The sequence below is a fragment of the Nicotiana sylvestris genome, chromosome 8 (assembly GCF_000393655.2).
Source record: "Nicotiana sylvestris chromosome 8, ASM39365v2, whole genome shotgun sequence".
Taxonomy (NCBI): Eukaryota; Viridiplantae; Streptophyta; class Magnoliopsida; order Solanales; family Solanaceae; genus Nicotiana; species Nicotiana sylvestris.
The window spans coordinates 192,301,075-192,314,168 of NC_091064.1; the positions used below are offsets into that span (position 1 = coordinate 192,301,075).

General features: G+C 36.1%; 1 protein-coding gene across 1 annotated transcript; it reads left to right on the forward strand.

The window, feature by feature from the left end:
- The first annotated feature begins 8,615 nt into the window (after positions 1-8,615).
- On the forward strand, positions 8,616-12,803 carry LOC138876178 (uncharacterized). The gene is made up of 7 exons (XM_070155081.1): positions 8,616-8,805; positions 8,992-9,434; positions 9,566-9,865; positions 10,186-10,490; positions 10,694-10,935; positions 11,921-12,035; positions 12,137-12,803. Exons 1-7 carry the CDS (start codon positions 8,616-8,618, stop codon positions 12,801-12,803), a joined length of 2,262 nt encoding a protein of 753 aa, XP_070011182.1.
- Positions 12,804-13,094: the final 291 nt, after the last annotated feature.

The window sequence follows — 13,094 nt, forward strand, 5'->3', positions numbered from 1 at the left end:
TGAAAAAGAGATCATGGGTAGAATTAGTTTAAGAATTCTGCCTGAGTGCTCTTGGGAGCTGGCAAGGTCAGTGTTTGGTATAAATAGGGATCTGGACAGAGTTAAAGGGGGGATCCTTTTAAGTCTGGTCTGGCTTTTCTTTTGGGCAGACCTGAGAAGAGAAAAAAATCTAAAGAGAGTTGAGAGAGCTTTTACTGTTTCATTACCTTAACTAACCTGTCAAAATCTCAACCAGTAGCCCGAGCTCCCTGAGAATCATAAACAGTTTTAAAATTCTCTGCTTCAAGTTTCAGAGGTCACTTTTGAGAGTTCTTTTGAAAGGCAGTCTGGTTTAGTGTTGTCAAAGCTTCAGAAAGTTTTTTTTTGGTTTAATTTCGAGTGTAGTGTGTACAGTCAGGTCTGTTTGGGTATCTGTTGTTGTTGTTGTTCTACAATTCATTCCGGGGTTAAATTTGAGTGTTTGAGTTCATTTCTAGTTTGAGACTGGTTTGTTGTTGCTATTTGAGTTCTGGCTGCTGATACACGTTGAAAACTATTGTTGATTCCTGTTGCTACTGCTGTGAAATTACTGACCTCTTTTTTCTCCTTTGTTTCACTGCAAGCCCAGGTACACTTTCGCATTCATCATAATGTACATTGAAAGCTGAGAAGTGGAACGAAAATGAAGAATGTTTGATTATAGAATTGACTACTTTTGATTTTTATTTTTGTATGTTTCGTTGTAATGAAGTAAGACTGGACTGTTTAGACTATTAATTTGTATTGGAATGTTAATATTCAGTAGCTTAGCATGATTGTATTGGATGATTAGTTTAACTGTCGATATTAGCAGCAACATAAATGTAAAAGTTGATTTTAGATCTTAACTTGTAGTTAGCAATTCAATATTCGAACAGCTGTGAGCAGCTAAGAAATGCCAGCATTAGTGTGAATCAATTCAGATTTGTTAGTTTCATAGTAGGATTGAATTTAACTTGGACTACTGGGTTCGTACGACCGTATATGTGCACTATTAATGACATAGACTTTATCTCTTAGGACCTTAACGATCAGAACACGTTTTTGGGTTAGTGATGTTAGTTTAGTCTTACTAGGAGTATTAAAACACATTGCTCTACTTTGAACTCACAAGTAATAGACAGTCTTTGCCTGTTGAAAAACTGTCTCACCTCTAGCCGCGGTTAAACTTGTTTGAGGAGTTTTAGGTGGAATTAACTAGTTATTAAGGTTACTTAAGCAACTATCCATGTAAAAACATTTTAAATGAATTGAATGGTCTGACTGATCTATTGGTTGAGAATCAATGTTCGATTTGAATTAAGAAGATATCTGGGTCTAAGGCATTGGCAGGCCTTGAAATTAAAACCAACGTCGTATTTTTGGGCTAGTCATAAAGCCCAAACTGCCCAGCCCTTTATAAATGAAATCTGGGTTGTTATGAACAATTTGCTGAAAATGTTCTGCCTTCACTTACTATGTTATTGGGCTTAATTGGTTTGAAACTGATTCATAAGAATTTTGGACCTTTCACATATGCTAGTTAATTAGTTAGGCTTCAGAGACAAATTTAAAAGAAAATAATAGCTTGCTTTAGGATGTCCTTAAAATAAACGAGGCGTGCCGCGCCAAATAAAATCACAAATTGTGTGGCCCTCTTTAACTACTTCTTCAAAAATGTTAGACCTCGGGACGCGCCCTTTAGCGAATTTCGTGGCTTCCCTTAAAGTTAATAAAACGCTAGATTGTTTTAGACGCGCTTTTAATAATTTACTTTCTTAAACTCGGGTGCACATTTATGTGACCCAAATCCAAATCTCAACGGAGTCGAAATGTATCAATAACCACGGGTGCATTGATGTGACTTGGTTCGAGATGTATTCTCGCGACGTTGCAAATCTCGTTAAAACAAATAATAATAAAAGCGGTAAAAAGTTAAAATTTGCACATAGGTTCAACATGTATTAAAATCAGATAAATAAGCCGAATATGACATTGAGCGACCGTTCTAGAACCACAGAACTCGGGAATGCCTAACACCTCCTCCCGGGTTAACAGAATTCCTTATCCGGATTTCTGGTTCGCGGACGGTAATGCAGAGTCAATCTTTTTCTCGATTAGGGATTCAACCGGTGACTTGGGATACCATAAATCTCCCAAGTGGCGACTCTGAATTAAATAATAAATCCCGTTTCGATTGTCCTTTAATTGGAAAAACTCCCTCTATGCCCCTACCGGTGCAGGTAAAAAGGATGTGTGACAGCCATCATCCCAACAGTCGTTCATCATGCATTTTTTGCCTCACTTGCACCTTGGTACATAAAGGGGTTCAGACATTTGTTAAAGCGTAAAAAAAACCTTACTTTTATGGAAATATTTTCTATTGGTTATTGTTAAGCTTAGAAAATAACTAGAATGCGCCCGTTATTTATAGGCAAGGCAACACAGAAAACGTAGTACTTAACCGCGCTATATATATTCACGCAAAACGTAGTATTTAACTGCGATATGCTTGGCGTGTTAAAGATTCTTTCTGATACAAAACAACTTTTTTGCAATCGGTCAGCTTTTCAGAACGACAAGACAACACACAAAACGTAGTATTTAACCGCGCTGTACATATTGACTTTTTCTGAAATGAAACACAGTCAGTCAGTTTTTCAGACCGACAAGACAACACATAAAACGTAGTATTTAACCGCGCTATACATATTGACTTTTTATGAAATGAAATAGCTTTTTTGCCGTCGGTCAACTTTTCAGACCGACAAGACAACACACAAAATGTAGTATTTAACCGCGCTATACATATTGACTTTTTCTTAAACGAAACCGCTTTTTCGCAGTCGGTTAGCTTTTCATACCGACAAAACAACACACAAAATGTAGTATTCAACCGCGCTATATATATATATATATATATATATATATATATATTCACACAAAATGTAGTATTTAACCGCGATATGCTATGCGTGTCCCTATATATATAGTCACATACTCAAAATCTAAAACACACTCACATACTCAAACCTAAACTATGGATGACTCTTCCTCTACCAAACGAGCCCTATCTTACTCTTCTACTAGCAGTGATGCTTACTCTTCTACTAGCAGTGATAATGAAGAAGAGAATCCTCCAACATTTGAAGTAGTTATGATTGATTGATATGTCGACGACAACGATTTGGTAAATTATTTTGTCCATTAAACTTTATTTCTTTAACATAAAATACTTTTGTTTTTTATACCTTAACTCCAGAAAATATATATACATCAATATTGAATATTTTTATTCAGTTTCATATTTTCCATAACTTAATAGTAATGCTTTTTTTAAAGTATATTCCAAGAAAAATCTGCAAGCATCTTCCTCTAACATTAGAACACGCATATCTTCACCATCGTGGCAAATAGTGGTATGTAAATATGAGTGTTGGTGATCAAAGAAGGTTCAAGGTAGGCCGGAGACTTTTTGTGTTGGCTCGAGGTTTCGTCGTCAAATTTACGTTGGTTGATGTTTCACCACTGCGTGCTATCTTCAATGCTGACGTGAAGGAAGACGGATATACTGTTTGTATTAATCCATTTTTTACTTGGTACTATGATGTGTTTGTCTTGATTTATCTTTTTATTATCTTTTATTTTCATGTATGTTGTTTTAGTTATGGTTGTTGTGCTTTTTTCTCTTAAGTATAATGTTATGAAATTTCAATCTTCATATTGGTCTTCTTTACTAACACCAATAGGTTGAATATTGGAACTATCATATCATCATCCCAATTCAAAAGGTCATCATCCCAAACATCTTCCTCCTCTGATAGTTTAGTTTTCTAATAATTTTAGATAATAAGATGTAACAAGGTTGTGGAACATAATTTTATTTGATACATCTTGCAACATCAACAAGTACATATACTTATTACAAAAAAACATTACGAAAACAAAACACTAGGTGTATCTTTGATAGTTGGGTACATTAGACGAACTTGCACCAGGAGTTGGATTACCACCGCCACCCAAACCAGCTGAAGGACATTTACGACGGTCGTGTCCTGTTTGTGAGCATATGCCACATTTACGCGCATAAACGGTATCACCAACATCCATTTGGTTCCGTATATGCATTCTCTTTTGCACTTGCAGCTTGCGCAAATAGTCCTTGTTACACAGCCTTTTAAATGGTTCCGGCAGCCAATAATGCTCAGTACCCAATGGCTGCAACTGCCCACTATATGTGTTTACGTATGCAACAACACTGTATTTCCTATCAACATAGTTGGTTGCCCCTAAACCAACTTGTTGAAAGCACTTCATGGCAGGTGCGCACGGCATGTAGTAGATGGTCCATTTCCCACATGAACACAACATGCTGGCTTTATTCACGACGTGTAGATTATTCCCCTGGTGTCCGCATATAGTGGTGCGAACTTCAAAAACACCCAGGTTGTGATCATACTATAAATATGAATGCCAATGTGCTCGCCTCCTATATTTCTCAAATCTTCTCATCGGTATTGGAATAAATTCAACACCCCGGTCCATCAATTCCAATACAGCTCTATGCCTTTCAACAAACCTCTCTGTCGTCTGTTTGAATGTCATCTAGACCATGGCAGTGACATGCAATCCACATGCAGACTTCAATAGCCCGTTGAATGACTCCGACACATTTGTAGTCAGGGCTCCCCATCGTTTGCCACCATCAGCATGCAATGTCCACTTGTGAAGCTCATGTCCCATCAACTAATTATAGGCTCTTTCGTTTAACTGCCTGATCGATTGCATGCGCCTCCTAAATTTGCACTGCTGGTGCTCAGTTGCAGCCATCCACATTAAATCATGCAAGGCCTTGTCGGGAAATTTCTTCTGGAGATTGGCATCCAGGTGCCTCACACAGTAATAATGGTATGCATAAGGTTCCTTCCATTCAGGCAAATGTCGTACAGAACTTAAAATACCACCATGCCGATCAGATATTAGACAAATACCTGAACGCTATTTGACAATGTGCTACTTCAAGTGGTTCAAAAATAGCGTCCACGTCTCTTCGCTTTTATTGGCACAAATGGAAAAAATCTAGTGGAAATATTTGTCCATTGGCATCTACTGCAACGGCTATCAATAGCTTAATATTATACTTTCCATAGACATGAGCACTGTCTATGGAAATTACCGGACGGCAATGCATAAAACCATCAATTGCTGGTTTAAATGCCCAGAACACATATCTAAATATATATTCCGATGTTTCTGGACTCCGCTCATGCTTCTATTCAACAACGGTCCTGGGGTTAAAGTGTTTCAATGCGGCCATGTACCTGGGTAGAGATGAAAATGACTTATCTCAGTCACCATAAATAATTTCAAATGCACGTTTGCGCCCGAGATATGCCTTTATTTTGGTTATAGTATACCCATATTCCTGGTGGACGGATGTAATACACTCTTTGATCTTGTACCTACTGGACACTTCCAAGTGTGGAATCAAGACAAGGGAAATCAAGTCAACATCCAAGTTGAAGTGATTCTCATTGAATGTATCCATTTCACAAACGTGGATGCCAATATATTTACCCACTTTCCACAATCCTGTTTCCTTCTTGATAGCACGCAACATCCAGTTACAACTCATAAAGTATCTACGACATACAACCTTGTATACTTTCGGAGTTGACTTCCTTACTGTCATCTCACGACACTCTCTTACGTTGTACATTTTACAAGCCCTGGATAGGCGAGCTTTATCGGAAAAATACATGCCCTTTGCTAGCGCCATTGGTCTAGACTCATCCCATATTGCTGACTGAATTTCGTCAAGATCCCTTGTGAGGGAATCCATATCAGACATACTTGGCAAATTATCAAGGTAAGGAATATTCCACTCATGAAACGGAACATGAGACTCGTACACTCTTGGTCTAACGGGAGGTGGAGGAGCATACTCTCTCGTCAGCTCAGGTTCGACATTCACTTCCTCCTCATCATTACCCTCGTTAGGAAAGGGTATCTCATCTCCAGACTCATCGGAATTATTCTCATAATCACTATTATCTTCCTGACTCTGCACATCTGCCAAATCACGAGTAAATACGTCATCTACGGGCAACTGAGTGAGGTCAGGACCATTAAGTTGCTCATTTTCACTACACAAAAGAACAAAATGATAAGCTACTCAAATTGATATATACTTTACATATAACTATATCACTTCACTTACAAGTCGTACTGTGTTGACATTCCATGATGGATATTTTTCTATTGGTGATGACTCCCGGATGGACCACTGTGATCCAACACACCAAAACTACGCATATTCCAACCGGGCGTGTGGTCATAACTTGTAAAATTCATATCTAAACGGTACCCCCTGTGGAATATATGAGTTTTAATATAAATTCAATTCAACAAAAAATAAACATCATAACAGAAAGGAATATTGAAGTTTACAAGCCGTCTTGTGGATTATGTAAAGTAGGAGAGCAATTATTTCCTTGATCCTCACTCCTCGTTTGCCCGAGGAGATAAGTTTAGATCCGGCCAAACTCTTTCAGTCGGAACCTATTGTGCTAAAACCTCTCCAGAATAACCACCCGATAATCCCTCCTTTGTGATATCTCATTATTGCGAACGTCTTCAGCCTTGAAGTACATTTCCAACACAATAAATTCCCTGTATTCATCCGAAATCCCCAAAAATTCTCTCAGAGTTTCATCGTCTTCGATATTAAACTCAAATAACAAGCAAACCCCTATGGTGTCACAGAATACGGATATCTTCCGGTTATTTTAAGATTTACCGAACGTTTGCTCAATCTCATTTTATTGCATAACAACGATACCAGTCTATCGTATTGCATTGTAAGTGGAAACTTAACATGACTCTGTGGAGATAACTATAGCTCACTTAGTTATTCGTCACCACAACCTCATCCGCCAATATAATGAAACCCTTACTTTTCGCTCTTCAGACATTATGAACAAAGCTTGAGAATTTAACAACAAGAAAAATTTATCACGAAGTTGGAGTATTTCTGAATGATAATTCTCAAAACCCTTAACGCCTTTATATAAGGCAATGCCCAATCTGGGGGGTCAAATTTTTGGAAGTAAAACGCGGTTTAAAAGTGCGTTTTACATATTTGAATTATTGTTATGCCAGTTAAGCGCAGAAGAATTATTGGTGGAACTTTGTATATAAAATGCAGTCCGTTACCGCATTTTATATAAATCGCGGTAATGGATCGCGTTTTATATACCAATCTTTTTAGCTCCCGGTAAATTGCGGTGTATAACCACGTTCTATATAAATCGCGGTTACATACCGCATTTTACCTTAACGGTCCAAGCGATCGTTAAGGTAAAGTGCAGTAATATACTGCGTTTTATTTAGAAGTGTAACTTTTCTTACACTTAAAAACGTATTTTGACACATTTAGGTTCCGGCTTGTATCATGATTAGGCTCAGCAAGGTAAAAAATTTACCCACACTGAGTAGGGTTTTGACATAAAAATTATAAATTGTAATTTTTTTTAGTATTTAAGTTAAATTAAAAATGATATTTGCATTTTGAAATTATATTTGGGCATGCATTTCACTTGAAAAATATTGCAGTTTTGTAAGTTAGAAAAAATTAATTTCTTTAAAAAATTGGTCAAACCCATATTTTTTGGTTTTTGAAAAATTCATTTTTCGAACTTTTTTCAAAAACTTGTAAAATTTCATGGACAAACATATTTTCGAAAAAAAAAATGAAAAACGGGTCCTAAATATTTATATCAACCCAATAAATATATAATACACATGTTTATATATACTTTTATTACTAGTATTTTGAAGATGTCTCAATGAGGTAACTTCTAAATATACTACTAATTAAATCGAAATTATGGCATATTCCTAGTATTTTCTTAGTCACCCCTTAGCTTATAGATACTTGGACCACTTTCATTTCCTTACTCAATCACATTGTGATAACAACCTCTTTACTTGCGTACACACTATCATTTTCAGATCCCACACGTGAAATATTACTGGGGCATTGTTGATCACATTGTGATAACACATTTAAAAGGATTTTCAATTATATTTGTTTAGGATATTAACAGAGTAACTTGTTAAAGGAGAAGCCAAAAAGCAAACTCAAGGGAATCAACATCAATCTCATTATTCATAAATTTTGTTTTAATATTTGAACTGTTGAAATGTCCCTTAATAATGTTGAAAAAGGAGTAACATAGGTATTAAAGTATAAGGGCATTTTAGTCTTTATACTTCTTTAATTACCGTTAGTCATATCCATTAGTTAGTTAATAAGCAAATTAGTTAAATTCAGATTATTAGTTAAAACACCTACCTATATATATTGTAATGAGATAATTTGTTCAGATAATAAGAAAGATATGAATTCATTATCTTCTCCACTCATTCTCTCTCTAACTTCTCTCTAGTCGACATTCTTCATCTTCTTCCTTGAATTCAGAGTTTATAATCTGAAATTGATCATTTAGTTCATGGTATCAGAGAGGCAGAGCTTGAATTCTAAGCTCATGTGATCGATCCTTCTTTTATCTCTTGTTTACTGAAAATCAAATTCAAATTCTTGTGAAATCTTGTCAATGGAAAACGAACAAAGTTTAGGTCATGGATCTGGGTCTCAACCACATGCAAGGGATCAATTGAACTCTGGAATTGGAAATTCAACGATTGGAACTGGAAATCAACCAGTTGGAATTGACTATAACCTTCCTCTATTCCTGTCTCCAGCTGATGTGAGCGATATTCAGATCATTTCATTTCAACTCACAGGTATTGAGAACTACTCAATCTGGAATCGATCTATGCGTGTTGCCTTGCTAGGAAGAAATTAGTTAGGTTTGATTGATGGTTCATGTAAGAAGGAAACGTTTCCAGAAGTTCTATAGAACCACTGGGAGAGAGTAAATGCAATTGTATTCTCGTGGATTATGAATTCTGTGTCTAAAAATCTTCTAGGAGGAATTATGTATGCTTCTTGTGCCCAAGTAGTTTGGGAAGATTTGTTTGAGAGGCTTAACAAGGTAGATGATTCAAGGTCGTTTAATCTGCATAAAGAAATTGCAACATTGTCTCAAGGTACTGCGTCTGTTTCAGTATACTTCTCGAAATTGAAATATATATGGGAAGAGTTTGAAGCCTTGGTGCCTGCACCAGGTTGTGATTACCCTAAATCTAAGGAGTTTGTGGTATATCTTCAAAAACTAAAGTTGTATCAGTTTTTAATGGGACTTAGTGACTCATATGCCCAGGCAATGAGTCAGATTCTAATGAGAAGTCCAGTTCCTACAGTTAATCAAGCTTATGCTATGATAGTTAGTGATGAAGGTCAGAAGTTAATAACCAATGCCACAGGAATTTTAGGTGCTAATCCTGCAATGATGTCAGGAAGCTTTGATGCAGTCATGTACTCAAGATCCATATGATATCAAAGGTTCAAGAAAAATTACAATGTTCAGTGTGACTTTTGTAAACTCAAGGGGCATAGCAAAGAAAACTGTTATAAAATTATGGGCTATCCTCCTGATTATAGACAAAAAAGAAAGGAGGAACTGGAACCAATGCTGCCTACAATGTTATGACTGAAAATATGATGCAACGGACATATGGTAGTTATAATGAAACAAGAGGTCCTTTACAAAGTGTTAATATGAATACAAATCAGGGTTCTAAGGACAAAGGTCATGTGAATGAATTCAATTTCAATCAGTTGAATCAAATGTCACGATGCATATCTCAAGAGAGCAATATGATCGGATACTTCAACTTCTCAACAAGTCTGGAACCAGTCAGGTCTCAAACACAGTCTCAACTCCTGCAGCCAACACAACAGGTATTAGTTGTGCTATGATGGTCTCCAATAATCTTTAAGAATGGATAATAGATACAGGAGCCACAAATCACATGGTGGCAAATTTGAATATGCTAAATGAGTCTACTGTAATTCAGTCTGAAAAACCAAAGAAAATATTCATGCCAAATGGAGATATTTCATATGTGACACACACAGGGGATAGTACTATATCATAAGGAAATACAATTACTAATGTGTTTTATGTTCCATCATTCAAATTCAATTTATTATCAGTTTCTAAACTGACAAAGGAATTGCAGTGCTCAACAACCTTCTTCCCTAATTTCTGTGTATTTCAGAAACTCTTCAGTGGGAAGGTAAGGGCGATTGGTAGGGAGGATGATGGACTATATATACTAGAAAGACAAAAGATTGGAACATCCCTAGCAGTAACAGCTGGAATAAAGGAAAGTGACCAGAATAACTCAACTACAACAAAGGAAGTGGATCTTTGGCACAAGAGGTTTGGTCATGGTTCATCTACAGTTCTCAAAATGTTACTTCATAGTAAAACTGATCTTATAGTTGATACAGTAAAGCAATGTGTAGTTTGTCCTTGTGCTAAACAATCAAATTACCATTTGCTATCAGTAACTTTAAATCTGTAAGCAAGTTTGATCTAGTTCATATGTATTTATGAGGACCATACAAGACTCCTACATATGATGGTAATAAGTACTTCTTAACTGTGGTGGATGATTTTTCAAGAATGACTTGGGTGTTTTTGCTTAAACAAAAGTCAGAAGTATGTGTTGTGTTACAACAGTTTTAAGTTCTAATTAAAACTCAGTTTAACAAAATTGTTAGAATTATCAGAACTGATAATGGTACTGAGTTTATAAACTCAGTATGCAATGAAATGTTTAAGAAGTATGGAATTGTTCATCAAACTTCATATGCTTACACTCCTCAGCAAAATGGAGTTACTGAAAGAAAGCACAGACACATTTTAGAAGTCACCAGGGCAATTAGATTTCAAGCTGAAATACCTATAAAGTTTTGGGGTCACTATGTTACTGATACTGTTTATCTAATAAATAGGCTTCCAAGTACTGTTATCAACAATTAGACTCCCCATGAAAAATTATATCAAAAGTCTTCTTCCTATACTCACTTAAAAATACTAGGCTGCCTATGTTATGCTAAGATAGTTCTTCAACATGACAAGCTGTCCTCAAGAACCAAAACTACAGTTCATATGGGATATGCAGAAACCCAAAAAGGGTATCTATTGTAAGACCTACAGGATAGGGTATTCTTTGTTAATATAGTTGTAGTTTTAAGAGAAGATGTCTTCCCTTTCAAAAGGAAAGAAGACTATTCAACTCCTATATTCTCCACTTCAAATTCTCAGTTACATGGTCTTCAATTATCAATTCCTGATCATATACATATACATAATCAGATAGCAGCTCAACCTTCAAATAGTATTATGGAAATAGAACTTGGTCATATCTCTGAACCTATACAGAGTAACTCCATGGACAATATATATCAAGAGCCTCAAAATAGAAATTCCGAGAGACTTGAAATACCAACTACAAGTTCTTTTCAGAACACAAATCCAGTAGTTCATAGAAGATCCGACAGAGAGAAAAGACCACATATATGGTTAAGTGATTTTGTGTGACTCAATATTCATCAAGAGGTTCCATACCCTATATCAAACTACATCAGTTATGAAGGTTTGTCTTCATCATACAGAGCATTTATTACTACCTCCTCAAATGTTAATGAGCCTACAACTTATGCAGAAGCAATAAGAGATCCTAGATGGATAGAGGCAATGAAAACATAAATTGATGCATTACAGAATAATCATACATGGGACATAGTTTTCTTGCCTGAAGGAAAAACTCCAATAGGGTGTAAGTGAATTTATAAAGTGAAGTATAAGGTTTCAGGTGAAATTGAGAGGTTTAAAGCTAGGTTAGTAGCAAAGGGGTACAATCAAAAAGAAGAAATTGATTATCAAGAAACTTTTTTCTCCAGTAATTAAAATGAAAACTGTGAGAACAACTCTTGCAATTGCAGCAAAAGAAAAATGGCATATATATCAAATGGATGTGTATAACGCATTTCTTCAAGGGTACTTACATGATGAAATCTACATGGAGCTGCCACAAGGATTTAAGAGCCAAGGGAGAAAGTATGCAGGCTCATCAAATCCTTGTATGGGTTAAAACAAGCTCCAAGACAATGGAATGCAAAGCTAACTGAAGCTCTAATAAAATCTGACTTTAAACAAAGTCAGTTTGATCACTCTTTATTTATAAAGAAGACTCTTGAGGGTATCACTATGGTTTTAGTATCTGTTGATGATATGTTGATAACATGTGATAGTTTGAAATTGATTGAAGAAACAAAAAATAACTTGCATCAGGTGTTTAAAATGAAAGATCCAGGTGAACTAATATACTTCTTAGGTATTGAGTTTGCAAGATCTAAAAAAGGGATACTAATGCATCAAAGGAAGTATACTCAAGAGCTTATATCAGAACTTGGGTTAAGTGCTGCTAGACCCATAGCTACTCCACTAGACACTAATACAAAACTGACAACCAGAGAATATGATGATCACTGCAAAGACCAGGTAACATATGATCCTCCTGCAGATACTAATTCATATCAAAGATTGATAGGCAGACTACTTTATCTAACAATGACCAGGCCAGATATTTCCTTCAGTGTTCAAACACTTAGTCAGTTCTTACAACAGCCTGAAAGATCACATATGGAAGCATCAATAAGGATTGTCAAATATATCAAGAACCAACCAGGAAGAGGGATTCTATTATCCAGTTCAAACAACAACAACATTACTTCCTACTGTGATGCAGACTGGGCAGCATGTCCAATTTCCAGAAAATCAGTAACATGGTACTTAATCAAGATAGGAGACTCATTAGTAGCCTGAAAATCAAAGAAGCAAACGATAGTATCTAGAAGTTCTGCAGAGGCTGAATACAGAAGCATTGCAGCTACAGTAGCTGAACTCATTTGGCTACAAGGTCTCATGAAAGAAATTGGCATTGAAGTAACCTTACCCATTGAAGTACACAGTGATAGTAAAGTTGCTATCCAGATTGCAGCTAATCCTGTATACCATGAGAGAACCAAACACATCGAAATAGATTGCCACTTCATAAGAGAAAGAATAGTACAAGGACTGATAGTAATAAAGTACATCCCTAGCAAAGATCAACCT